The sequence below is a fragment of the Gracilinanus agilis genome, chromosome 3 (genome assembly GCF_016433145.1).
Source record: "Gracilinanus agilis isolate LMUSP501 chromosome 3, AgileGrace, whole genome shotgun sequence".
Taxonomy (NCBI): Eukaryota; Metazoa; Chordata; class Mammalia; order Didelphimorphia; family Didelphidae; genus Gracilinanus; species Gracilinanus agilis.
In genome coordinates this window covers 375,119,219-375,147,077 of record NC_058132.1, presented here as the reverse complement: position 1 = coordinate 375,147,077, position 27,859 = coordinate 375,119,219, and the positions used below count along the sequence as shown (strand labels likewise).

Sequence of the window (27,859 nt, the reverse complement as noted above, 5' to 3'; positions counted from 1 at the left end):
GCGACGCACGCTCACAGCGACGCCATTTGCTGATTCCAGAGCGTGGGACGAGGGAGGTCGCGCGAGAGACTCACACATACTGGGCAACTAGGGGCTTTCCTGCGCACGTGACACTCCTCCAGCCGGCCCCTCGCGCTCTCGCTCTCCACCCGCTCCGTGCCCTCCGGAGCTTCCAGCTTGCGACCTGGTGTTCGCTCTCCCTTCTTCCTTCGAAGCGGCTCCCTTCCATCTCGCCCGGAGAGGCGAAGCCCGCCCGCGCGTCCTTTGGAAGAGCCACCGCCCGGGAGGGAGACGGAGACCCCGCGGAGGCCGCCGCAGCCATGCCCAAGAATAAAGGTAACGCCTCCTCCTGATCTCGCCCCTTTGGACACTGTAGCCGACCCGCCGGGCCTCCCTTCCCTCATCCTAGGCCTGGTTCCTCCCGTCCGCTCCTAGGCCGCTCGTGGGCTCCGTGTCCACGGCGACCTTTCCCAGCCCCTAGTTCGGGGCCTACCCGAAGAACCCGAGTGACCCGGGAAGGAGGGAGAGAGCAAGTTATGGTCCCACCTCCGAGTTCTGTCGTGGACGGGCACAGTGCCGACGCCATGTTGGTAGGGCCTATGGGGGAATAAATGTGGGGTATCAACACCCCTCCCCGCCTTGGGGTGAAACGGAGGCTCTCAGAGGTGCCTGAGTGACAGGAACTTGGGTTAACTCCGTCCGGGGCACCTGGGGGAGGTTAAAAGGGCAAGGTCCTCCGGCTCCGACCCCGTGTTTAGCCGTGCTACCCGGGAGACCGCGCAGAGTTGTTGGCATTTGCACTCTCCAACTTTCAAAAATGAAGCCTCCTTTTAGGACCATTAAAACCTTCCTTCCTCTGGTAGAGAACGCTGTCCTCCCCAGTACTGTTTTTTCTTGGTTTCTCGATATGCTTCTCGTTAATCACCTAGTCTGGTTTTAGTCTTTTCTCACTTTTTCTCCTCTCCTCTTGATTCCCTACCCCTAACCCCCAAAGGATTCCTATTCCCACTTCAGCCCTCCCCTCCCCACGTTTCAGTTCAGTTGATTATGTTTGGGGGAAGAAAATAAAAGCGTTTCTTTTAAAACGAAGAGTACTTCAGTTAGTATGGTAGCATATTGTGATTTTAAAAATAACTATTAGTTGCCCCCTAGTGATAGGTGTCTTAACTGTCCAAAGTAGAACGTCAAGTCAGCAAAGCATTTATTAAAGGCCTACTAAGTGCCAGGCTCTACGTTAATAATCCCAGGGATACAAAGAAAAGCAAAAGAACTGCCTCCAAAAAGCTCACAGTTTAATGGGGGAAGGCAACATGAAAATAATTATGTACATACAAAAGTGAATTGCAGAAAATCAGTATGAGGTAGACACTATAATTAAGGCAGATCAGGAAAGGCTTCTAAGGAAAGATGTGATTTTAGTTGGGACCATGCAAAACGTTGCTTTTAATATGTGGTAAGACTTTTGTATTCAGTTCATTTAGGGGAGAAAATGGATTTCAGGATTGAATAGGAATGGTAGTAGGTAGTGAAGAGATCTCATTTGAAAGAGGGAAAAATTCAGGAAAGAATTTTCAGTAGATTTGTTTTTCATTTAATCTTGCCTCCTTGATTTCACAGGAGAATTCGGGCAGAATTCAAACCTCTATTTGACTTTTGCTTTCATAATCTGAAAAATCTGTTAATTTATCAATGTTGATTTCCAGTCTTTTCTCATGTGATTTTTGACCATATCTTCTCCAGTGTGTTTATCTAATGTTTTGGATATCTATTATTACTTGATTCAAGTTCTTTGCTTCTCATTCTTACTACTATAGTCATCTTAGTAGTCTTTACTTTTTTTTTAACATGTGCATTTTTTATATGGTAGTAAAGAAATATGCCAGGTATAACAATTCCTCATTTAAAGGGTCACTTCCCAAGCAGTTTGCTGGGTTTTTTTTATTCCAAGAATAATAGTATTCAAGAATTAAGTTTCTGAGGATAGATGTCCATATGAAAAAGATGCATTAATTTTCTGTAACATGAGAATCCAAAAACTTTGTGGATATAATTTTGTTGCTGTTGATCATAGTGAATATGAATTTGAGGTGTAGATGAAGTTGTAGGTGAATAGTCTTGACATTCTCATACAAGACAGTGCAATTGTTTTGGGATGCAGATGTTTAGTAAAATTGAGTTTGTCATTAGATACTTATTAAACACTTAACTACTCGCCATTCACTATGCTAAGCACAGAGAACCCAAAAGCTGAAGACAGTTTTCTGCCATCATGGAGCTCATAATCTAATGGGAAAAGACAATACATAAAGAAGCTGGTGGGGTACCAATCTGATTAGTAAGAAAACCATAAATGGACAAACAAGTAGATGCCATTCTAGCACTAGTTAAAATAAATCATAGACTGTTTATGCAGGGTGGAGACAACATGGAAGGATACAGGATAAAAACAAGAAAAGGCTTCAGCTTGTTGCCTGATGGGCCTGAGGTGAGAGTGGTAGATGCACTTCTTGGTGGACCAGAGATAGTGGTCATAATACTCCCCAAGCACAGGGTCCCACACCAATAGAGCTGGAGGAATATTCTCTCTCTTGATCAACTCAAGATCGCTGTGTCATCAACATCAATCCCAGTTGCTGAGTTCAGAACAAGGATCACTAGTCTGTATTGGATTCAACACTGTGGTGCTGTTATGAAACTAGTATGGGATTACCAAGCTGTCAGATGTTTTGGGAACCTTCAGCAAGGAAGACTCAGGTTTTCCATACTCTGATGGCTTGTGGGAAGACATCAAGAAGATGAATGGGAAGGTCAATGAAGTTAAGGAAGAGTCCTTCAATTCTGATAACACTTAATGAGATACATGCTCAATCTCACATTGGTTTGCCTCCTAAAAGAGTAGTTAATGTTGTTCCTTATGCTCCACCACTTTACCTGTTTGCTGAGTTTCAGTAATTGCCAGCAAATCAGCTTATGGTGACAGTGCAGTAATAATAGGTTTTAAAAAAAGCTGAGTTGAGAGAAGGCAATGATGAAGACTGTCAACCAGCTTGTCTACCCTTTTCAGTTAGGCTGAGGATTTAAGCTTCTTGCTTGTCCACTATATGTACTGTTCCTCCCTTTTGGTTACAGATGCCACTGGACTTTGAGATAGGCACTATAAGACTCTGAAATATGTCACTTGATAACTTACTAGCTGTGCAAGTTTGTTGCTCGTTAGTCTGATGTCCAATGAAGAATTTGGATGTTGGGCACCATACATATCTTGTATATTTGAAAAATTCAAATCCACAAACTGATTAAGTCTTCTTGAAACTCTTAGTTATTTACATTGTAACTAAAATTGTTCCCATTGATTTGTGATACTAGAGCAGGCATATTTAACCTCCCCTCCACCCCCATGTGTCCCTTTGGCAGTGTTCTGTTGAAGTCTTTCCCTAAATAATTGAGGGAAATGATAAATTTCATTTTAGAGGTTAGTGAAAATAAAGGTGTAATATTTTTCCTGTCCAAGTTCCTGGAGCTCAAGTTTAGAACCTTTGGTCTGCCTAGAGTTTTCAAACCAAATCAGATCTGAAACCTGCCTTTCAGGTTGCCTTTCTTTGTTCCCCTGGATTTTAGGGTGCCATCATAGCTTCCTGCTTCGAGAAATAGGTTTGTCCTATTCATGCTGACAGTCAGAAGAAAATTAGATTTATCGAGTTAACAGCTACACTAGCTAAGTTCCCAAAGCAGATCTGATTGTAACTAATTGTTTGGAAAGTTTGTGAGAGAAGGAGCTGCTGACTTAGCAACTTAAAAACCATTCTTTGACTAACTTCATTACTTGTCTTTTGGCATTCCCCATCTGACCTTGTCTCCAGACCTACTTTATTCCCAAGTTCCAATTGCTATTTTAAAATCATTTTTATCATGAATTCAGATATCATTTGGGTACCTAGTAAAATCTCTAACCCATCCTTTATTTTCGCTACTATTATCTTCAGAAATTCTGAAAGTTTCTATTCATCGTCCTGTTTTAAAATATTTCTTTTGGGAGGTTCATTTACTCTCTACTTTAAAGAGATATTTTAAAAATATGTAGCAAACCTTAAAGGCCTATATAAATATTGGCTATTATTATTCAGAATAATAATAATAATTAAATCTTCCCATTTCCCTTTCATCCTAACACCTTCCCTATCTTTCTTATAAATAGTTCATACTACTCAGAAATCTTAAGTGGTTCACCAATTAAAGATATGCTTCTTTTCTTGGTATTCTAGATCTTCCATAATTTAGTTGTCACCTTTCCTTCTACCCACCAGATTTGTAATTTCATTCAACTGGTGAGGAACCTCCCTCCAATGACTCAGATTGATGCCTGCTTGCAATTTATAGTTTTAGAGAATTGCTTGAAACACCAAGGAGTGATTTGTCTAAGATGACAGCTGGACTACATCAGAGGTGGGACTTGGACAAGGTGTTCCTGACCAGTATTCTTGTCCAAGTCTCAGCTATACCTACCTTCATCACTCTACTACATTCCCAACCCCCCTACTACTATCACCTCTGTGCACAAACTGAACTTTTTTCCTACTTCTCTTGTCTTTATACTTTTTTTCTTTTTTATTCCTTAAGGCTCATTTCAAATGCTCTTTTCTACATGAAGTCTTTTATACACTTAGCTTGGTGGTTTCTAGTCTGTGTATCAAGGACTTTTTCTTCCCACACAAAGCTATTGCATGGAATACAAAATCCCAATGCATATTAAGAATTGGCATTTTAATCTTTATTTAGCCCAAACAAAATATTTAGTATTATGTAATATGATAAATAAGGATATCTTTGTCTAGACTTCTATTACTACTGTTAAGTGGTTAGATTTGGGATAAATAAAACAAAGTTTATTTAAAATAACAAAATAATTCCAAGTAGTTTTCTGTTGCTGTGTTGATGTATTTTCTTAATTAGTGAATACTAATGAAGGATCTTGAAATTTCTTTTGCCTTGAAAAAAGGGATCCTTGAATTTGGCAGTTGACAACCACTGCTAATAACTTCTTTCTCTTTTTACTTTTATTAAATGCCTTCTATGAGTTAGATGCTATGAGTACAAAGCTTTTAGAAGAGCTTATATTTTATGGGGAGTGTGAGGGGTTTGAGGGGGAGATAAAAGATAAACACAGAGAAGTAAATTTCAGCCAGCCAGATTTTCCTACTATGTGCCAGGCCTTGTGCTAAAGTAAGTACTGGGGCATTCAAAGGTAAAAAGATAGTCCTTGCTCTCAAGGAACTCACAGTCTAATGAGGGAGACCATATGTGAGCAATTTTAAAGGGAAGGCAGTAGCATTAAAGTAGGGTAGGAATCAGGAAAGGCTTAGAAGGTGGGGTTTTAGCTGAGACTTTTGAAGGAAACCATGGAAAATAGGAGGTGGATATTGGACAGAGAGCATTCTAGGCACTCAGAACAGCCAGTTAAATGTCCAAAGTCAGGAAATTGGTGGTGGGGTGGGGAGCTGGTGAATAAGGTATGTGACTGCTGGAAAGGTGATGGTGGAAGGGAAGATATTAATGGCCTTTAAACACCAAGCTAGATTTTTCTATTTGATCCTGGAGGGTATAGGGGCTATTGAAGTTTTGAGTTGATGACATCATCAGACCATTGTTTTAGAATCACCACTGACAGCTGAGTGGAGGATAGGCTTCAGTGGGGAAGAGATTTATGACAGATCAACCAGTAGGCTATTACAATAAAGGAGAGGGTATGCATGTGAAGGTTACTCATGAAAGAAATTATACAAAGGAAAGGAATATTGTATACAAAGAAAAGCTAGATTGGAATGTATAAAAAGATGGAATAATACGAAATAACACTGGAAAGATATATAGGGGCCAGATTGCAGCTATATATAGTTAAATGCTATGCCAGGCAATCCAGAGCCTCTGAAGATTTTTTCAGTGAGGTCACATCTGCATTTTAGATTTCTAAAGAAGAGACCAGAAGTAGTGATACCAGTTGTGAGGCTATTGTAGTAGCCTAGGTGAGCAATTATATAGAACTAGAAGTTAGAAGGTATGTCAGTGAGGAGGAAGGGTGCCAGTGCTGAAGAGAAGTTGTGGAGATGGAACCAAAAAGATATGGCAATGGCTTGATGCAAGGATTAAGGAAGTCAGGGATGACTCATAGGATTTAGTTAGAAGGGACTTCAGGAGTTATCTAATTCAGTCCCACCATTTTACAGATAAGGAAACCGAGGCATGAGGCAGTGTAGTGATTTTCCCCAATATAACTTAAGAGGCAGAATTTTAATTTATATCTTTTGCCTTAAAAGGAAATAATCTTTGACTACAGTACACAGACTCAAGGCCCTTTAATTAACTATTCAGTTTGCCCTTACCTAGATACTCCAATTTTTCAAAGTTCTTCTTAAACCATAATGATCTGAACTGAGGTATGATAAAGGACAGTGCATAGTGAGTATCATTTCCCCTTTTCCTGAAACTCATGCCTCTATGTAGTCCAAGATTTAAAATGTAATTTAATTTTAATTTAAAATTTGAGCATTTTTGGCTGTCACAGCTAACTCACTAAGCTTATAGTCTACTAAAACACCTAGGTTTTTCAGTAATATACCCATTCTTTCCCTATCCTATTTATGATTGTGAAGTTGATTTTTTTTGTGTGCCCGAGTGCAAGACTACATATACCTCTCTTGAATTTCATCTTATTAAATTCAGCTCAATAAATACTCTAGCTAGTTCAGGTCATTATGAGTCTTAACTATTATCAAGTTTGTCACCTACCCCTCTCAGCTTGGTGTAATTCACAAATGTGATTAACATGTCATCTATACCTTTATCTGAGTTATTGATGATAAATAGCATAGGACTGAGCATGGATACCTGAGGAGCTGTTACTGGATCCTTCTGCCATATTAACATTGAACCATGAATAACTTCCCTTTGAGTATAGCCTTCTGACTAGTTTTGATTATATTAGCATCAAATGCATCTCATTAAGAATAGTAGATAATTAGATTAAAGCCCAGGTAATTATGATCTGTACCATTCCACTCATCTAGTAGTTTGCTAATGATGTTATTTTGGTATGACCTATTTTTTGTTTTTGTTTTTAACTTTTACTTTTTGTCTTAGAATCAATACTACATATTGGTTCCAGAGCAAAAGAGCAGTAAGGGCTAGTCTATTGGAGTTAAGTGACTTCCCCAGAGTCATAGAGCTAGGAAGTATCTGAGGTTGTGTTTGAACTCAGGGGCCTCCTGTTCTAAGCCTGACACGCAATCCATTAAGTCTCCTAAGCTGCCCCTTGTATGACCTGTTCTTGATGAAGCAATGCTGGCTATTTGTTATAATGAACAATTTCTTTTTCTCATTCACCAAACTATCCTAGAATTTTCCCCAAGAATCATGTTTACTGGCTTGTGATTTACAGACTCTATTCTCTTTTCTCTTTTGGAAATTAAGACATTTGCCCTTTTCAATTTAATGATGCCATATTCTTTCAGCTATCACCAACATTGATTTAGTAGTCAAAACTGACCATTCTTTCAAGATCCAAGAGGGAAGTAGGTATAGATCTCTTCCAGCTAAAAGGGGCATTGGGATTAAATGAAGTTTATGCATTATTTTAAATGGGGATTTACTGTTAATGTTTGAAATTAGTATTAAGAAGCCAACAGAAAAGAAGTCTCTAACATTCCCAAAATCTTATATGACTTTTTTTTTTTTTTTTTTATCCTGGGACTCCATTCTAGGAGCATAGGGCCACAACCAGTAGGCAATGGGACACACAGTCGCTCAGGGTCACCCAGCTGGGAAGTGTCTGTGCCCGGACTTGAACCTAGGACCTTTCGTCTCTAGGCCTGGCTCTCAATCCACTGAGCTAGCCCAGCTGCCCCTACTTTAGGTTGCAGTTTCTTTAGCAGATGTAGTTTTTACAGGGTGGGGTTGCTAGCCCCACGCCCAACCCTCCTCCGTTTTTTCATCCGGGCTAGGGACCGTCCTTGGCCCAGGAGTGGTAAGGGTGGGCAGTAGGGGTCAAGTGACTTGCCCAAGGTCACACAGCTGGAAGTGTCCGAGGCCGGACTTGAACCTAGGACCTCCAGTCTCTAGGCCTGGCTCTCAATCCACTGAGCCACTCAGCTGCCCCTTTATATGACTTAGTACCACCAAATTAACCTTCCTGAAGATTCCCTTGATCCCCGTAGCATTTCCTACCTTAAAAACTTTCAGTGATACTCCTTTGCTTAAAGGCTACATTTACAGGCTTATGAGGTATTCTCTAATTTCTCAATCCTTGCTCATACCATTTGCCTGCCACTTAGAATATCTTCTTCTCTTAGCAAAGTCTTAACCTCTAAGTCCTCAGCTTGAATACCACTTCCTTTATGTTTTTAGTATTCCTTTATATTCCTAAAGTAGAGAATCATTCCTTTAAAACTTATTACAGTGTCTGATTATTTTTTTCTTATATATCTTAATCTTCCTCAACTTGATAACTACAGTCCTTGAGGTTAGGTATGTAACTCAATACTTTTACGGTGTCTTTATTCACTACTTTTTAGTGTATAATTGTATATAATTGTATGTAATTGACACTAAGCAACTTGTTTTAGAGGAAGTGATTCATGAAAGTAATTTTTGCTCTCAAGTTCCACAAGGTTAGGAAAAAGGAATTAAAAAACACAGATGGAAAAGGATACAACTTTCGTAAAGGAGAAATTCCTTGGGGGCCAGAGATAAAGGGAAAATATATGGATAATATAGATAGATAAGTTGGCCCAAGAATATTTTAACTTTCCCATTCTCTCAGAGACGCCCTTTAAGATAAAAACCAGAGCTTTAACACAGGAAAATCTATAGTAGGACTTAAAAGGTGTCTGGTAACATTGGAGCAGTAATGCATAAATTTGTGGCCTAAGAGCCAGAATTTAAGAACCAAGTGATATCCCCTTTTCATTGAAACAAAAAAGGCAATATGCAATATTGGTTCCCATACTGATCAAAACCCAAACAACAGGACTACACAGAGTGTGTTGCATTCACAACATTTATTAAACTCCTACTCTAGAGATGTTAATTGCTAGAGATACAGAAAGAGGCAAAAGGCAGTTCCTCAAAGAGCTTGCAGTCTAATAAGGGAGACAACATACAAAAAAAAGATACAAAGCAAAGCATGTACATAGTTAATAGGAAATAATTAACAGAGGGAAGACACTAAAATTAAGAGGTGTGGGAGAAGGCTGTCATTTGTCAGCTGCTGGAGTAGACAACATTGAAATTGCTGACCCTTTCCAAAGCAGGGAAGACCTATAAAGCTGCAGTAAGGGGTAATAGCTGCTATTGCTTCTTCACATTTCCTCCATTGCCAAATAATTAAAACATGGGATCTTAGTTACAACTTGGGGGGGGGGGGGTAAGTAGTTGGAGCAGATGAACATCATCCAAGAATGGGAAATAGCTAGAGAGAATACCTGGAGTTGAGAGATGAAGTTTCTTGTTCATGGAATGGCCAGGAGACCAATGTCATTGAATCAATGAATATGTTGGGGTGGAGTAAGAAAACTAGAAAGATAAGAGGAGGCAAATAGGGAACCACTGGAGTTTATCAAGTTGAGGAGAGGGAGAGGGGCATGATCAACCCTGCCATTTGGGAAAATCACTTCAGCAACTGAGTGGAGGAAGGATTGTAGAGAAGAGAGACTTGAAACAGATAGCTCCATTAGCAGGCTATTGCGGTCAGTGATCCAGAGTGATGGTAAAGTCAAAGCAGAGAAAGAGATGTATAAGAGGTTTTAAGAAGTGAAATCAACTGACCTTAGCAACAGATGGGATGTGGGGACAGGGAGAACTTCAGAATGACTCCTAGGTTGCAAACTTGAGGGACTTGGAGAATAAGAGTTGCTCTCTCTCTCTCTCTCTCTCTCTCTCTCTCTCTACTAAGGAAGCTTGGAGAGGGGACATAAGGAAGTACATTTACATTTGTAGCCTGTAGTTAAATTGTGCAGAAAATGCCAGGCTCCATAGTGAAAATAGGNCTCTCTCCCTCTCTCTCTCTCTCTCTCTCTCTCTCTCTCTCTCTCTCTCTCTCTCTCTCTACTAAGGAAGCTTGGAGAGGGGACATAAGGAAGTACATTTACATTTGTAGCCTGTAGTTAAATTGTGCAGAAAATGCCAGGCTCCATAGTGAAAATAGGAAATGCTGTATCATTTGTCAGCTGCTGGAGTAGACAACATTGAAATTGCCCACCCTTTTCAAAGCGGGGGAAGACCTATAAAAAAGCTACAGCAAGAGGGTAATAGTTGCTAATGCTTCTTCACATTTCCTCCATTGCCAAATAATTACTTTGTATATATTTTATACACTCAGTAGAAGGTAAGTAAACTTATTTTTGTATCCCTAGTACCTATAGATAGTATGTACTTGTTGCTGCATGATTGATAGGGTTATATGCGAAAAAATTAACTGGAAGAAGATCTTGGCAACTAATGAAGGTCAGATAGCTAAGATAGGGAACTGATGCAAATATATAAGAATAAGAGCCATTCTTTAATAGACAGATAAATGAAAAGGATATGAACAGGCAGATTCTCCAAAAGAAAAATGTATATCATATGAAAAGTGCTCTAATCACTGTTAAAAGAAATACAATTAGGGGGCAGCTGGGTGGCTTAGTAGATGGAAATCTAGGTCTAGAGACGGAGATCCTTGATTCAAATCTGGCCTCAGTCACTTCCCACCTGTGTGACCCTGGACAAGTCACTTAATCCCCATTGCCTAGCCCTTACCACTCTTCTGCCTTAGAACCAAAACATGGTATTGATTCTAAGATGGAAGGTAAGGGTTTAAAAAAAAAGAAATACCAGTTAAAACAGCTGAGAGTCTGTCTCACATCTATCAGATTGAGATAGGAGGGAATTGGCAATTGTTGGGATAAAAGAGGGAACTGGCAGTTGAAGGATATTTCAGGAGCATAGGAGTATAGGTCCATTGTTTGGTGAAGCTGTGAAGTGGTCCAAATGTTCTGGAAAGCAATTTGAAACTTTGTCCAAAAAGTCTCTAAAAGTGTTCATACCCTTTGATCCATCAATTATTGGGCATGAATTCCAAAGAGGTCCAAGACTGTAAAAGGATTTGTGAACAGAAATATAGGGACACTTTATTGTAGCCAGGGAAACAAAATGGTTGCCCATGAGTTGTGAAATGCCTGAACCAAACCATGGTATATGAATTTAACATGATATTATTGCATTAGCAATAACATAAATAAAAGAAATCTGAGAATGCTTTGTACAGTCTTTTACAAATTTCTTCACCTTGGAGTTAACAGAGGTGCAAAATGAGACAAATATTTGTAGATGTAGAAAATGTATTGATTTTTTTTCCACTTGGCTATATTTATTGGTTGCAGAAGAGAACAACTATTGGGGAGGAAGGAGCATATTAGTGGTTAGTGATAATGAGCCTCAAAAAAAAAAAAAGGAACATCAGTAAATATTTTTTTAAAATACAGGATACAGAGAAATTCAGAAGAGGACACAAACTGGCAAGACAGTTTTGTTACTATTGGACTAAATTGGTATACATATACATTTAGTTTGTAACAGAAAGTTTTCCCCACATTACTTCTTTGTATATTGAAATATTCATGTTCACTGATATTTAAGTAACTTTTAAAAATTAAATGTCATGGGTCATCAACATGTATACCTTGTAGATTTGTTTGATGCTACTGTAGTTCTTTATGAAGTGATTTTCTTACAGTAACCCTGTATATGGTGTACATATTTGACCACTAAATAACTTTGCCTATTATAAGATATTAACATCAGAACCCAGTCTATCTGATTGCTCTCTGCATTATGTGTTGTACAACCTTTTAGTAAGTATGTTTCAAAAGTGAAATCCATCAAAGTTTAATTTTGATTTGCTAGATTATTAGAACTTTTGCTCATCTACAAGTGACTTTTTAATTTAGAAGAAATTTGAAAGGCATAAATCTTAGCAATATACCCAACTATAAAAAGAGATTTTGTGTAAGCGACAGTGAGCATGTTACAATATTACATTTTACGTGAAGTGGGGGGGGAATAAGCATTTATTTAGTATTATTAAATTAACCATGTACTAGGCACTGTGCTAAATGCATTTTTTAAATCCTTACCTTCTGTCTTAGAATTCATACTGAGTATTGGTGCTTAGGCAGAAGAGCTGTAAGGGTGAGACAATTGGGGTTAAGTGACCCAGGATCACACAGTCAAGAAGGTCACAGAGGCCAGATTTGAACCTAGGATCTTATGTTTACATGCCTGGCTCTCAAGCCCCTGAGCCTCTCTTCTCTGCTTTTTACAAATATTATTTTATTTGATCTTCACAACAAGTCCACGAGGTAGGTAGATACCATTATTATCTCCATTTTATAGTTAAGAAAACTGAGGCTAACAGAGGTTAAGTAATTTGCCCAGAGTAACATGACTAGAAAGTATCTGAGGCCAGATTTTAAACTTCCTGTATCCAGACCCAACAGTCCATCTACCCTTACTGCTCTATAGCTGCCTGAAGATAAGATGAGAGAAAATAGATTTAAACCTCGGACCACCCAAAGCATCTCTCAGTTGAGACCTTTATCTCAAAGTCCCATGCCACCAGCTTAGTACACCATTCTTCATTACTACTTTTAACATATTTTCCTTCCTTTACTCTCCCTCTCCCTAGCTATCAGAAGCAGGGATTTATCTAGTCCCGCCCTACTTGCAGAATAATTTTCCTTTATCTTTAGATCTGCCCATGTCATTTCTCTTATTTTAAACTTTTTTATGGCTTCTTTGTTTTGCTTCTGGTAGAAAATCTGCTTAGCATAAGAGTGATAAACTTTTTTTTCTTTTTTTAACCCTTATCTTCTGTCTTAGTATCAATTCTAATTGATCTCCAGACCTAGTATTTAAAGGCTAAACATCACCCCTAACACATAGGAATAGTGTCACTCAGAGTAAGTCAGCTTCACAGCACAAATTTTCTTCAAAAATTTTCAAAAAGAGAGGTTTGGACTAAATGGCCTTTTAAGTTTCCTTCTGCCTTAAATATGTTTCTATGATCCTTTGCACTTGGGACCAAGTAGGTAGAATTGAAGAGAGGCACATTTAGTTAGTCTCAGTGTATTGGAAAGAATTAGGGATGGAATGGGTTGTCTCAGGAGATGAGTTCCTATCACTTGAAAGTCTTCAAAGAACAGCTGCTTACTTGTCAAGAGTTTTTGTAGAAATAGAAATGTGTGCTATTTAGATATAGTTTAGACTAGTTGGTCTCTGTAATCCAACTTGTTTTTAAATTTTAAAATATTTTTCCATGTTTACATATTTCATTTTCTTTCCTTCCCCTCCTGGATGTGATCCAACTCTTTTAAGATTATGTAATTCTCTGAAATGCCAACTGTTAATTGAAAACTTCCCTGATATTCCTTTAGATCAATGGTTCCCAAATTTTTGGGGCCCCCCCCTTCCAGAAAAAATATTACTCAGCCCCCTGGAAATTAATTTTTTAAAAATTTTAATAGCAATTAATAGGAAAGATAAATGCACCTGTGGCCATCACCGCTTTCCCTGGATCCCTGTAGCACCCACCAGGGGGTGGTAGTACCTACTTTGGGAATCACTGCTTTAGATTAAAGAGATCTTTGCCAGTCGTGGACCTTATAAAATTTTGTTGATGCTTAGCACTTTATCTCTGTTTTTTGTATTGTTAATTAAGTCATCTTCCTGTCTATTAGGCTACAAAAAAACAAGGACTGTGAAGAGCCAAACTTTTATCTTCCCCCTATACCTAGTATAGTACTTCAAGCACACAATCAAGCTTTAGTTTTTGTCCTGGTTTTATTATTATTATTAGCATTTATATAGTACTTTAAAATTTACCCAGTGCTTTACAGATATTTCATATGATCTTCACAATTTTCCATGTTCTGGAATAGTTTTAAGTGTAGCACTGTCTGGAAGATAACAAAGTGATCTACAAAATCTTATAATTATTTAAATTTTACCTAGTACATTGAATGGTTTGTAGCTGCCATCTGAAGGTGTGGTAGATGGGTTGTTTTCTTGGGGAAAGCATGCAACGTTGTATATAGAGCTCAGTGAAAGAGATATTTGAGTAGGAATTCTGGATAAACTGATAAAGAAGTCCTATCTCATCAGTGATTTGAAGATTCTGAAATTTAGGGATGATTCTCATTCCCTTGCCTCTAATAGCCTCTTCTCTCAGGGTTCCCATAGTTCTTTTGGGGACAACTCTCTGTTACATTTATCTGATAATATTGTGTATTTTATTGTATATTTGTCTTAGCCTTAGACTGCCTTCGGTATCTTTTCTAGTACCTACCAGTGCTTTGCACACAGTAGGTGCTTAACAAATATTGGAAGAATAGTTCTCTCTCATTTGTACTTTAACAAGTGACAGCTTAAGAGAGAATTTATATGTCATAGATTCTAGTTTTGAGATGCCTTCCCCATCTCTTTCCCCTCCCTGATGTAATGGCTAACTTATTTGTTTGTTTGTTTGTTTATTTGCTTGCTTGCTTGCTTGCTTGTTCGCTTATTTATTTATTTGTTTTTCCCCTGGCCTGGATGTCTGTCCCCAACTTCCTCCTACCAACCTGTTTAGTCTTTACAACCTCAAACGAATCTTGTTTTAATTTCTTTTGAAAAAGCTACAGAACTTTATTTTGAAATTGTACACAAGGCTAGTTCGAATCTTAACTGTTTGAAGCTTAATGACAATAAATGAATGATAATTCTGTGATTTGTTATTCTCCAAGGTTTTCACTGATAAGTGAGGATGTTATTTGTCATTGGAACCAGCAGGTTGCCCTATTCTGTATTTCACTGTGGAGATCAAAACTTCAGCATTATGTGGTTCTGAATGGTGTAGAATAGCATACATGCTTCAATGACTGGTTCTTACCCTTTTTAATGTCAATTCCTTAAAAAAAATTTTTTTTTCAATTATCAATTTATTTTTTCTCCCAGTCACATACCTCTTTCTGTTGGTCACTCCTCCCTTCTCCTATCCCCTAGCCAAACTGGAAAAAAGGGAGGGAGGAAAATCTTTTTAATAAATAAGTATAGTGAAGTAAGACAAATTCCAATATTGGCTGTATCCAAAAATGAGTGTCTCATTTTTGTATATCAGTTCCCTAAACTGTCAGAAGGTGGTAGAATTATTTGGTCCCCTGGAATCATGTTTGGATGGATCCAATTCTTGTCTTTCATCAAAATTGTTTTTACAATGTTGCATATTAGGGATTCATAACCTGAAGTGTACAGACTTCAAGGGATGTGGGTGGATTTCAGGGGATCTGTGAACTTAAATAAGAAGTACATATTTTTTGCCAATTTCAACTTTGAACCCCTTTCTCCCTCTCCCTATAGGTACCTGGCTGGATTCATTTTGTTACTTAACACCAAACTTTTGCATGTATATGTGTACATGCACAAGTATTCATAAATAAGCAACCCTACCTTTTCTGGTTTAGATAAAAGTGAGGTTCTTATGATAACTGTTCCTCCTACCACTTCCTCGATGTTTTATATATCCTTACATACTGAGTATTGAGAATTAAGTCCCATCATCTTTCTCATTTCTTCCCTACTGTATTTCTTTTTCATCTCCCTTTTCTTTCCATTCAAAGCTCATAAATACAACAAAACAACATCCAAGCCCTCTGTTTAATTTACTAAGACCCTAAAAGACATGTGAATTTTGAAGAGAAAATTAGTCTTTTCCTTTATTAGTATTAGCACTTTTTTTTTTAAAAGAATTTCTCTCTATCTTTAATTTTGCATTTCAGAGAGAGGTGACTAGGAGAGCCTGACCTGGAGTCTGGGAGGTGCAAGTTAATCTATTCAGACAGTTGTATAATTCTAAGCAAGTCACTTAACATTCATTTACTTGTCTCTTCTTCAGCTATAAAAAAGGAATAGCACCTACTGGGGGCAGTGAGACAGCTCAGTGGATTGAGAGCCAGGTCTTGGGTTCAAATGGGGCCTCAGACACTTTCTAGCTGTGTGACTCTGGGCAAGTCACTTAATCCCCATTGCCTACCCATTACTGCTCTTCTGCCTTGGAACCCCAGTGCACAGTACTGATTCTAAACCCCAAAGTAAGTTTTTTTGTTTGTTTGTTTTGTTTTAAAGAAAGAAAACCTATTTCACAAAATTATTGTGAGGATAAAATGAGACAATAAAGCTTTTTGTAAACCTTCAAGTGTAACATCAATATAAATGCTAGCCATTAGTAGCGGTAGAAACCATCTTTAACCTTTTTCTTCAGGAATACAAAATTCTTTCAAGGACCTTTTTTTTTTTTAATGTGAGATACTGTCTTTCAGGATAAGTTATTCCTGGTTTGAATTTTTTCTTTTTTCTCTTAGAACATCATATTTCAAGATTTTCTTTCCTTTATAATGTTTGCTTCTGAGTTGGATGTGTTCTTTCCTCATTGTAATTAATTTGTTCTTGCACTTGGCAACATTCACTGGTTTTGTTTTTTTTCCCCCTTGAACCTGAAAGCTCTGAAATTTTCTTTGACATTCCTGGTAGTTTTCATTTGGGAGAGGTGATTGGTAAGTTCTATTTTCACTTTCTCATCTGGTTCTAGACAGTTTTCAGATTTCTTGAATATGATAGTCAGGGTTTTTTTTTTTTTTTTTTTTTGTTAGGCCATGGCTTTCAGGGACTTCAGCAATATCTAAATTATCTCTATTTGACCTATTTCCCAGGTCATTTAGGAGGGCAGGGCAGGGTTGTTTTATAAACTCTTACCTTCTGTCTTAAAGTGTCCAGAAGTATCCTATAATCCTAAGTATCCAGAAGAATTGTAAGAGCTTTGCACTGGGGGTTAAGTGGCTTGCCCAGGGTCATAATGCTAAGAATTGTCTTGAGGACAGATTTGAACTCAGGTTCTCATATCTCCATTCTGCTGGGCTACCTAGCTGCCTGCTTCTAGGTCATTTGTTTTTGTTTTGTTTTGTTTTGTTTATATTTTTAAACCCTTAACTTCTGTGTATTAGTTCCTTGGTGGAAGAGTGGTAAGGGTGGGCAATGGGGGTCAAGTGACTTGCCCAGGATCACACAGCTGGGAAGTGTCTGAGGCCAGATTTGAACCTAGGACCTCCTGTCTCCAGGCCTGGCTCTCAATCGACTGAGCTACCCAGCTGCCCGAGGTCATTTGTTTTTGATAGTCAGTATCTTGTTTTCTTTCTTTTATGTTTTGCTGTTGTTTTAATATTTCTTTTTTTTTAAATATTTTTTAATATTTCTTTTTTCATGGATCCATTACTAGATTAAATTTTTTTTACCTATTCTAAGCTAATCTTCCAATTCTTTCAGAAGCTCATGTTTTTCTTATAACAATATATGTTTTTAAATCTCTTGGCTTCATCTCTTTCTAGTATTCTTGTCCTTGTGACCAAGCCTTTATTTTTTTTCCTCTTTTAGGGCTTTGCTTGGTGTTTGTTTGCCTCTGGATTTTTTCAAGGGCATTTCTCGACTCATAATATTTATTCATAGAGCTCAGTGTCTTCTCTCATTTTCAGTCCTTAATTCCTGATTTGGGACTTAGTCCCTTCTGCATTCTTGAATGAGAGATTTAGGGCCTATTTGGTTTTAATCTCATTTCCTGGGTTCCTGCTGCTTGCTTTTACCTCCCCTGGAGAGGTAAGTATAGACTTTGATCACTCACAAACAAGTTTCCAACCTATACAGATTGTCTGAAATGGGAGTATTCCAGACTCTTTCTCCCCTATACTTTTTGGTTTGAAGAATATGGAGCTACCTTTGCTGATTTTTGCTAGAATATTCTAGAACTGAGTTCTTTTACAACTTTTCATCCCTCCATATTAACCAGAAGTCCTGGAATTGCATTTCTAGGAGCACCTGTATTCATTTCTTTTCTCTAGGACATGAAGAAAATTAAGTATATATCTGAAATAATGTTTTTTTTGTTTTGATTTATTAAACTTATTTTAGCTATGCTTACTTTCTATTGTATACAAGTGTTTATAGTTTCTTTTTAATCCTTAGGAAAGGGAGGTAAAAATAGACGCAGAGGAAAGAACGAAAATGAATCTGAAAAAAGAGAGTTGGTGTTCAAAGAAGATGGACAGGGTAAGTTTTACTTTTTAAATAAAGCATTTAAAAATATAAAAATTGAGACATTTTAAAAAATGTAAACATTGTTAAAAGTCAAGAATTATTAGATAGCCAGGGGTTAGAGCTGAATGAAATTTTTGCTTTGAAATCACCTTCACTTGAAAAAGTGGAAAATTATTATTATTAGCATGCATATATATATATATTCCTGTAGTACCTTAGGTGGGCAAGTCATTTAACCTCATGTTTCACTTTTCCTCCCTTCTGATATGGACTCTCAGGTGTCGCACTCAAATAGAAATAGGGCCACTAACCATACATAAAGTTCTCTGGGCTCCATATTGACTCAGAAAACCACGAATTAATGTTATTTTTATTGGATTTTTTTGTTACTTTGAATAATTTTTTGCTAAATTTGTTAAATATTTCCCAGTTATATTATAAGTCTGGTTCTGGCAGAATGCCTACAGGCTACCTGTTTGATAACTCTAGACTGTAGGGTTCCTGTGGCTAGAGGGGCCCACCTGTTTATTAAAAGAAAAGCACTATAGGGGGCAGCTGGGTAGCTCAGTGGAGTGAGAGTCAGGCCTAGAGACAGGAGGTCCTAGGTTCAAACCCGGCCTCAGCCACTTCCCAGCTGTGTGACCCTGGGCAAATCACTTGACCCCCATTGCCCATCCTTACCAATCTTCCACCTATGAGACAATACACCGAAGTACAAGGGTTTAAAAAAAAAAAAAAAGAAAGGCACTATAGCAAATTAGTTTAATAGGTGTTATGTTTTAGAAAAGTCACTACATACACCCCTTCATGATATGAAATGTAATACAGTTTTACTCTTTGGACTAATTGGGAGAGGAGCCCAATTTGAAAAGCCTGAGTTTTAAGATTCCAGTTTTAGTTTTCAAGCATACATAGCAAATCATACAAAACTTAATTAACAATTTACAAGTATTCAAACAGTCATTCTGTGAACATAATTTAATGTATAATTAGAATAATTTTTAAATTGCCATTTCATTTTCATATAAAATTTCAAAACAAAGCCTTTAAACTGCTTATCTGAAAATAGTATGGCCAGCCATGATGGCACATGGCTATCTTCCTTATTCCTAAGGAACCTGAAAGTGACAGATAGCTTGAGCTCTAGACAGATGAGCTGCAAAGACGTAAGCCGATCAGATGTGCACACTAAATCCAAAAAGTATGGCAAGTTGTCAGCTAGCCAGCAAACTGTCCACATCGTAATCAAAGCAGGTCAAATCCATGCAGATCAGTAGTGGGATCAGGCGTTTGAGTAGCCCCTCTACTTCCAGCCTGGGTAAGAGAGGGAGAACTAAAATTAAGAAAGAAAATGTAGTGTGTATTAAAGTTTTTAATAAAGAGATTAATTCTTTGTCACAGTTTTAGGGTCCTGGGCAAAATGCTACAAACGCACACTTCCAAGTAGTACCTCTAATGCATCCTATGAATAATACATAATCATTATTCAGTAGCAAAAATTTTCTTAATATAAACCTTTAGTATTAGGAAGGTATTTTTAATATGAGATCTTTAGAGAACTTTCTTTTAACATCTGGTTATTTCTCTTCCACTATTTTTCAGAATATGCCCAGGTGATCAAAATGTTGGGAAATGGAAGATTAGAAGCAATGTGTTTTGATGGTGTGAAGAGGTTATGTCATATCAGAGGGAAATTAAGAAAAAAGGTATATGTGGGGAAAGGAATATACTGGATATTTGTTTTATAATATTACTAATTAGGAGAAAGTAGTTCAGCACTGGAAATCCTGTAGGGATATTTATTGCTAAAAGTTTCCAGATTTCCATAAGTCCCTGAAGCATGGCAGAGTGAAATGAGTACTAGATTGGGACTTAGAGAACTGAGGTTCAAATCCTAGCTTACTAGTAACTACCAATATGATTTTTTTTAAATTTTTTACTTTTCCATTACAAATTCTCTCACTACCCTTTTTCCCATCCATTGAGAAGGCAACCAATCCATCCTTTTTACATGCGAAATCATGCAAAATGTTTCTGCATTAACCACATTGTGGGGGGGAATGGGGAAAAAATAAAAGGGAAAAATTTTTTCAGTCTGTGCTGAGTTCATGGGTTCTCTCTGGAGATGGGGAACATGTTTCATCATGGTCTTTTGGAATTGTCATGGATCATTGTAATGATCAGAGTAGCTGAGTCTTTCACAGTTAATTATTATTACAATATTGTTATTACTATCTATGTTCACTGCTCTTCTGGTTATACTTACTTCAGTTTGTATGAGTTAATTTATGTCTAACAGGTTTTTCTGAAATCACCTCCTACCCCATATTATTTCTTAGAGCACAATAATATTCCATCATACTCATACAAGTTTTTCACTCATTCCTCAATTGATAGACATCCCCATAAGTTCTGGTTTCCTTGCCACCACAAAAAAGAGCTGCTTTAAATATTTTTTACATATACATCCTTTTCCTTTTTCTTTGACCTCTCTGGTCTTTGTGTATTGCCAAGTGGAAGAGTGTGCACAATGTTATAGCCCTTTGGGCATAGTTTTAAATTGTTCTTCAAAATGGGTGGATCAATATGATCTTTTTAAGCAAGTCACTTGGCCAGCCTGAGCCATAGCTTCCTCATCTATAAAATGGAGTTGAATTTAAATGCTATCCAAGTTCTTTTTCATTTCTCAATCACTGACCTTACCTCACCTTTAATGTATTATCCTGGTATGGATCTTAAGATATCTATTTTGCTTGAGTTCCTAGGTCTAAGAATAAACCCCCCCAAAATTAGAGATCATATCTGTTTAGCCACTAACAAAGAAAATTGCTTGCCCTTAACAGTTGGGTTTGGGTTTTTTTGAGTCATTGACACTTGTGTTTTAAAATGCATAAAATATATAGATCCTACAAAAGAAAACAATTGTATTTAAATACAGTTACTAAGTTCATAAAACTCCAGGTTAAAAAAGCCTTCTGAAATAGGATATGATTTAGCAACCATATGGCTAGCATGTTGGTTTTTAAAAAAAAAAAATCAAACACATCCCTTTAAATGAGTATTTAAAGTGGTTTTGAAAACAAAAGATTAAACATAAGTATGATGAATCACTGCTTAAACTCAAGAAAGCACAATTTTGATACTTTATGTGTCCCCAAAATAGCAGTAATCAGCTAAGGAAATATCAGGCAAAGATGCTACATAGGAATAATCAGCTTTTAAAAATTGTTTGTATGTTAGAAATTTGAACATTTATGCAAGTAACTTATGGTGGATGTGTTAGAAGGTAAAAGACTGCTAACTTTGAAGCAGCCAGTATGTAAAAGAGCATTGGTTTTGGACTAAGGACCTAAGCTCAACTTTCAGTTCTGCAAATTTACCATCTCCGAAACCTTGAGCAAATTGTTGTGCTCTCTGGGAGTCATCTGCAAAATGAGAGAATTGGATGAGATGTGATCTTAAAAGGCTTGCCTAGTTGTAAATGTTAAGACCCTACAAACAGTACTGTGGTTTTTGTGGAATCCATAAATGTTTAAAGCAAAATACTCAATGAGTTATTTGCATATTATAGAAAAAATTAAAAAAAAAACTGTAGATCAATTACATTTTCTAAATTATATATTTTTTTCTAATTCTAAAAGAGTAAAGACCCCCCCCCCCAAAAGTTAAAGGTGTGTAAATATAATTATCATACTATGACACATTTCATTTGTATAGCATACATTTTTAAAATATTTCATCAGATTTATTATATTAAAAGGAGGCAGTTTTAAAATTCCAAGAGCTACTAAGGGTAGACTCCATGTTCCCTCCTATATAATACTATTCTTTCCAATGCAAAACAATTCTCTGACCGAAGTTGCAACAGGTATTTCATAATTTATTGTTTAAATTCAAGAAGTTATAGAGCCCAACCTAAAACTAGAATATGCTGCCACGAACTTGTGATAGTAGAATTCTTGTCAGCGTAGAGGTTGGAAGAAGCCATGTTAGCTGAGATCCACATTAGAATCTTTCTTCTTCTTTTTTTAAATAAATTTTGTAAAATTTTAAAGTAACTGGTTTTTTTTCACATTGCTGGAAAAAATATTAATAAAACATTGGTTTCTTAATTTACATAGTTCCTTTATTCTCAAAACCACTGCTGTTAAATAATCAATGGCTTAGATTTTTCTAATTTGTCTTTCCTATGATGGCTACAAAAAAAAGCTAAGTACCTTTTGTTTACACCAGAAATTAAATGCAATATCAGAAGAACATCCTTATTTTCTATTTCTTACTTTTTCTCCTTTTCCTGCATAGAAAAAATAAATTTCTACTATTTAGGAGAATAGTCTGTACTTAGTATGAAGAACATTTCCCTCTACTCTGAAGTCTTCATCTTATTTTTCCTGCCTTAGGAAACACATTTTTTATACTACTAGAGGAAGAGGAAGAATACAGTATTACTGTATTATACTATTCTATAATTCAATGTAATTGATTGCGTGTCACCCTTAAAAACAAAGATGATCATCATTTTCAGATTTTGATCAATGTCTCCAGTTTTCACCAAATAGATAAGATGGTGTCTTAGCTTTACTCTAGCCTGTATCTCTTTCACAACAATAAGAAAATTTGAATTGATCAAATACTATTTTTGTTTTTGTGTGTTTCTTTTCAAATTTTTGCCCTAAACTTTTGAGTAAACTTATAATTTGGTTGAACATTCCATTTTTAAACTTGGTTTTGGTTCTTTAATTGTCTTGAATTTAGTGTTTGTGATACAATAAACTATTTGTCTTTCATAGGTTTGGATAAATACATCAGACATTATATTGGTTGGCCTCCGAGACTACCAGGTGATTATTTTCTGTTATTTCACTTGTTTGCTAACATCCTTGTTTTAAAAAACAACAACTTTGGAGAAACTAAAAACTTAAAGAGAAATGATTCTAAAGAGCTCTGACAGTGACCTTATGATAAAAATTTTTTTCTGTGTGTTGACTACTCTAATTTCCTTGTCACAAAACTTTTCTTAACTCATTTTCATAACTTCTTTCAAAACACATGTTCATCTTAACCATGCCTTTCCACTTTTAATATGAGTCTCAGGAATCATCATTCTTTTTTTTTTTTTTGCTCTTATGGAACTCATTTCATCACTTTGATTAATCTGTAGATTAGTTGCTTTCTATAACAGATAATTAGCCACAGTTAAATGAAACTTTATTCATTGGACTAATTTTATTTTTCAAGTAAGTGTATTACTCTGTAGGAGGTAGTATATTTATCAATAATCATTTATTAAGTACCTCCTGTTTGTAGGCTTCACCTAGGCCCTGATGATAAAAATACAAAGAATGAAATAATCCCTATTCTCTACGAGCTTCTTACAAGGAAATAAATGCATATACCATTTTTTCCCACAGGAAATAGACAAAATACAAAGAAAAAAGTTAAATATATGAGAGGGCACTAGGAAATTGGGATCAGGATTGGTAGACCAAAAAACTTGTTTTCTATGGAAGTAGATTCTAAACATTTTCATACTACTGTTTTTCAGATTCTTTTGCAAACTTTTTTTAAAGTCATAAAATTGTCTCAGTTTATGGAACATTCTGTAACTATCCTTTACCTCTCTAAAAAGAGAAGGGAAATAGTTCTTCTATGGTTTATAACCAAGATTAGTCATTAAGAGTTCTAACATTTATCAAATATGTGCATTAGATACTTTACTGCTGCTTGAAAAATCATTTAGGAATATATAGAGGGAATCTTAAAAGGAAGGGGAAGGAGGAGGGCAAGTGTTAAGGTGGAAGCTTTACAAGGGAAGAGATGGTATTCCAGAACAAAGGAAATGAATTTACCATTAGTCTTATACTTTCAGAATTCAGTTTGCAAGAAATTGTTGATAGTTTGATTTAGCCAACTTTGAGTGTGTTTTGTCTATATTTTAAAGGATAACAAAGCTGATGTTATACTAAAATACAATGCAGATGAAGCAAGAAGTTTAAAGGCATATGGGGAACTTCCAGAGCATGGTAAGAAAATGATATTTATAAATCTTTCTGCAGCTGCTTGTTTTTGCTACAGTTTAGGTAAAGAAAAATCAAAAGAATTGTCACGTTTTCATTTTTATAATTACCTGTGCAATTTTTAAGTACAAACCTCTATTTTGCATGTTAGACAGGTATTACAAAACAGAAACAGAGTGATTCCTAGAATGCCACTTCTGGTATTATTTTGTGGGACCCCTTTCCCACACTTTATCTCTGGCCTTTGGAACAATGTTCCAAAAGTGATTAATTTGGGAAAACGACAGAGTAAGATTTTTAAGATTTCTCTTTTGGAAAGAATTAGTGCATATCTAAGCTGAGCAAGAAACAGTGAATTTAAATGTTGATGTGAATTTTTATTGGACAATCAGTACTTATAGAATTTGAGCTAATCCTAGTATAATAAAATCCAGTAGGATTTCTGTTTTTTATTTTTTAATAGGTTATTTTCAAATTAAGAAAAATCGATTTTTTTTTGTGATACTATCATATACATACAATATTACAAATAAATACCATTGCTATAAACTTCAAAGGGAATATGGCATTTTCTTTTATGTGGTTAGTGAGAAGTATTTACATCTTGGTTGAATTGGAATTTTTGTCTTGTAAATATACTACCTATTTATGCTATTGAATGATTGATGAGAATGCATTTTTATTGATATGTAGTATAAAGCTTGTTTAATGTTTTATTTGTAGCCAAAATCAACGAAACAGACACATTTGGTCCTGGAGATGATGATGAAATCCAATTTGATGATATCGGGGATGATGATGAAGACATTGATGATGTATGTATATTCAAATGATCTAAAAAAACTAACTCTTGATCTTCATATCTTTTCATTAAATATGTCCCAAGATTTAAGATACAGAGGAATTCAAAAGTCAACTTATTAAAATACAGTTTCAATGCCCATAAAACATTTAACCCCAAAGGGTCAGTTTTCTTTTTGACAATTCCAAGTGCAAGACAATTGGTAAATTTCCATGCTCTAATCACCCCCCCCCTTTTTTTTTGACCCTCAAAAGAACACTGACATAGATGATCAGGGATCTTTATTACCATTTTCAAATAAGGAAACTGAAGCTCAGAAAAGTTAAATAATTTGCCCGTAGTTACATTCCTATTAATGACAAATCCAGTCTGTCCTTGTTTCCTAATTTCTTATTCTTACTATTGCACCATACTCCTTTTCTCAGCACAAATATTTATTGAAGTCTTTCATAATAACTTTTTAATACAATCAATATATTCACCCAAGATAAAAGTGGTATAAAAAGCTAATTGACTAAATTTTTTATTAGCTTTTATCTATGTAAAGTGTAATGTGGTCTCAACAGACAACTCTTTTAAATAAAAGTATTAAAAAACAAATACTATGTAACATGTTTACTAAAGAATTAGAATTTTAATATAAATGTTTTTATAAATGTGGCACTAATGTTCTTTTATGTATTTGTTCTGTTTCATAGGACATACTAATATCTACTGCTAATAACCAGTTGACTTTAATTTGCACAGGCTTCTCCCTTGTTCTCTCATATATGGAAGTGGACACAAAGCTTCATAAAAATAGAAGAGTAGTGCCACAATTACTAAACCTGTCTTTCTAAATTGAAAACTAACAGATTAATAGTTTTGGGTAAGGTATTGGTGGTGTATAAAAGAGAATGGTTTTTCTCATTCCAATGCCATAGTGCCCAAGAGCAAACTATTTCATTTCCTTTCTCCTATTGCTATATTTGAGAGGAACTGCTGAAATGTGAACTAAAGGGTTGGAGTGTTATGGAAAAGTTTTTTTATGGGGGAAATAGTTAATTTGACCCTGAAGGAGTCATAAAATTTTAAATTGAAAAGGAATTAGAATAGAGGAAAAGAATATTTTTATCCCAAGTATGTGCAAAAATGTGAATGTAAGAATAATCTTGCTTTGTTTGAGTCAGGAAACTGACTTGACTGGGTCGAAAGATTGGTGTTAGGGAATGATAGTTTTGGAAAGAGGATAGGTTGTAATCATGGATCTTAAAGGATAGGCTAAAAAGTTCGTTTGGTTTTTTATTTGAAATTTTTTATTTAAGTAATTGATTTAAAATATTTTTCCATGGTTACATTTTTCCCTTCCCTTCTCCCAACCCCCTCCCATAGGCCAAAAATTTTGACTAACTGTAAGCAGCAGAAAGTCATTGAAGATATTTGAGCAGGAAGTGACAAGCAAATCAGTTGCTTTTTTACATTCCAACATAATTTCTTGTGTAAATAAATATTAATGTGGATCATCAAATAATATATATTATAAGATAATGATTATGATTTTGTCAAACAAAATTCTCATTTTGATTTCTCTTATTTACAGATCTAAATTGAACTCGACATTTACATTCCGATTTTTCTGAGGATTGTTCTACTTTGGTATTTTCATTTGGATTTTTGGCCAAGTCCCATCCTGTTAAGAAGAACGAAACTTCATTAGCATGAGTGCAGCTTGTTAAACCAGACTGATTTATTTTCAATGTTTGTTTTAAAATATTTATATTTCTTTAAAAACTGATAATGCTGAATTACCTTAAGCGAAATGTTAAGCCCATTTTGTCTCTTTGGTGAATTAGATCTTCAACATTTGGGTAAAAAAAAAACAACATAACATCTATTCGGTTGGTTTTTTTTTTTAAATGCATTACTGCCTTTCCTATTTTGACCACCTCACTTCCAGTAAATTGATGTTTGAATAAATTGTTTGCCCTATGATTATCATGGATTACAATTAAATCCCTAGTTTGAATTTGTGTCTTTTCACTGTACAGAGTCTTTCTGTAACTTCTAGTTGCCTAGAAATTCACTGAGTTTTTGATAAAATTTAAGGGAGGCAGAAATCTGCATTTAAAGTCATAATGCATGGGTCTGTTTTTCATATTTTAATAGCATGTGGCTATTTTTATACTGATTTTGATATTACACACATTATCTCAGTAATCTCGTTCTGTTGCCACCATAAAGAAGTCAATTTAAAAGAAGCATTTCAAAAATGCAGGTGTTTTAAAATTTGTTTGAAGTAGCTTTTGAATTTGTAGTCGTTTCAGAATTTGAACACTGGGTGGCACTCAATTACCTTTAAACATCAGATATTGTCATACATTAGTTGCAGATTTTTTTTGTATTAAACATGCCAAGAAAGTTTCCCAAACAAAACAAAAAAAAATAAATGATTAATTATCTTTCGAAGGTAAACATGTAGAATATTTTTACAGTACAAAGGGGTTATGTTTTAAATGTCATTTTATCTTAACCTTCAGAAGTCATGTACCTTGCAAGATAAAATTTTGGATAGTTTATGTACATTTAAATTACGATGTATAAATGAAAATTTGATGTCAACTTCTAAAAATGAAGCTTTTGTCCAAAATTAAACCCTACGGGTGGAGAAAACAATGGAAAAACAATCTCCAGTTTCTGAATGGAAGAGCCCACCCCTAAGAAGTCTAATAAAGACTAAATCATTATGTGGAGATTAACATATTTTAGCCTTACTTTGTGTTTTAGGATGTGTTTTGTTATGCATACATATTTTTTGTACCTTACTGGAATTTATTTTTATTTTATTTTATTTTTTTTTTGGCCTGCACCTGTGATTCAGTTGGTGTATAAAACTTCTTCTCCCATTACAGATAGG

At 35.8% G+C, this 27,859-nt stretch overlaps 1 protein-coding gene across 1 annotated transcript; it reads left to right on the top strand.

Annotated features, from left to right (window-relative positions):
• EIF1AX (eukaryotic translation initiation factor 1A X-linked) lies at positions 1-27,701 on the top strand. The gene is made up of 7 exons (XM_044670136.1): positions 1-336; positions 18,076-18,159; positions 19,750-19,853; positions 22,938-22,988; positions 24,089-24,170; positions 24,888-24,979; positions 26,546-27,701. Exons 1-7 carry the CDS (start codon positions 321-323, stop codon positions 26,549-26,551), a joined length of 435 nt encoding a protein of 144 aa, XP_044526071.1. The 5' UTR covers positions 1-320; the 3' UTR covers positions 26,552-27,701.
• The last annotated feature ends 158 nt before the right edge of the window (positions 27,702-27,859 follow it).

Bases quoted from the DNA above. Each gene is read 5' to 3' on its own strand.
- EIF1AX (XM_044670136.1), top strand. The intron at 18,160-19,749 runs GTAAGTTTTACT...ACTATTTTTCAG, and splicing joins GTTCAAAGAAGATGGACAGG to AATATGCCCAGGTGATCAAA. The intron at 22,989-24,088 runs GTGATTATTTTC...TATATTTTAAAG, and splicing joins TTGGCCTCCGAGACTACCAG to GATAACAAAGCTGATGTTAT.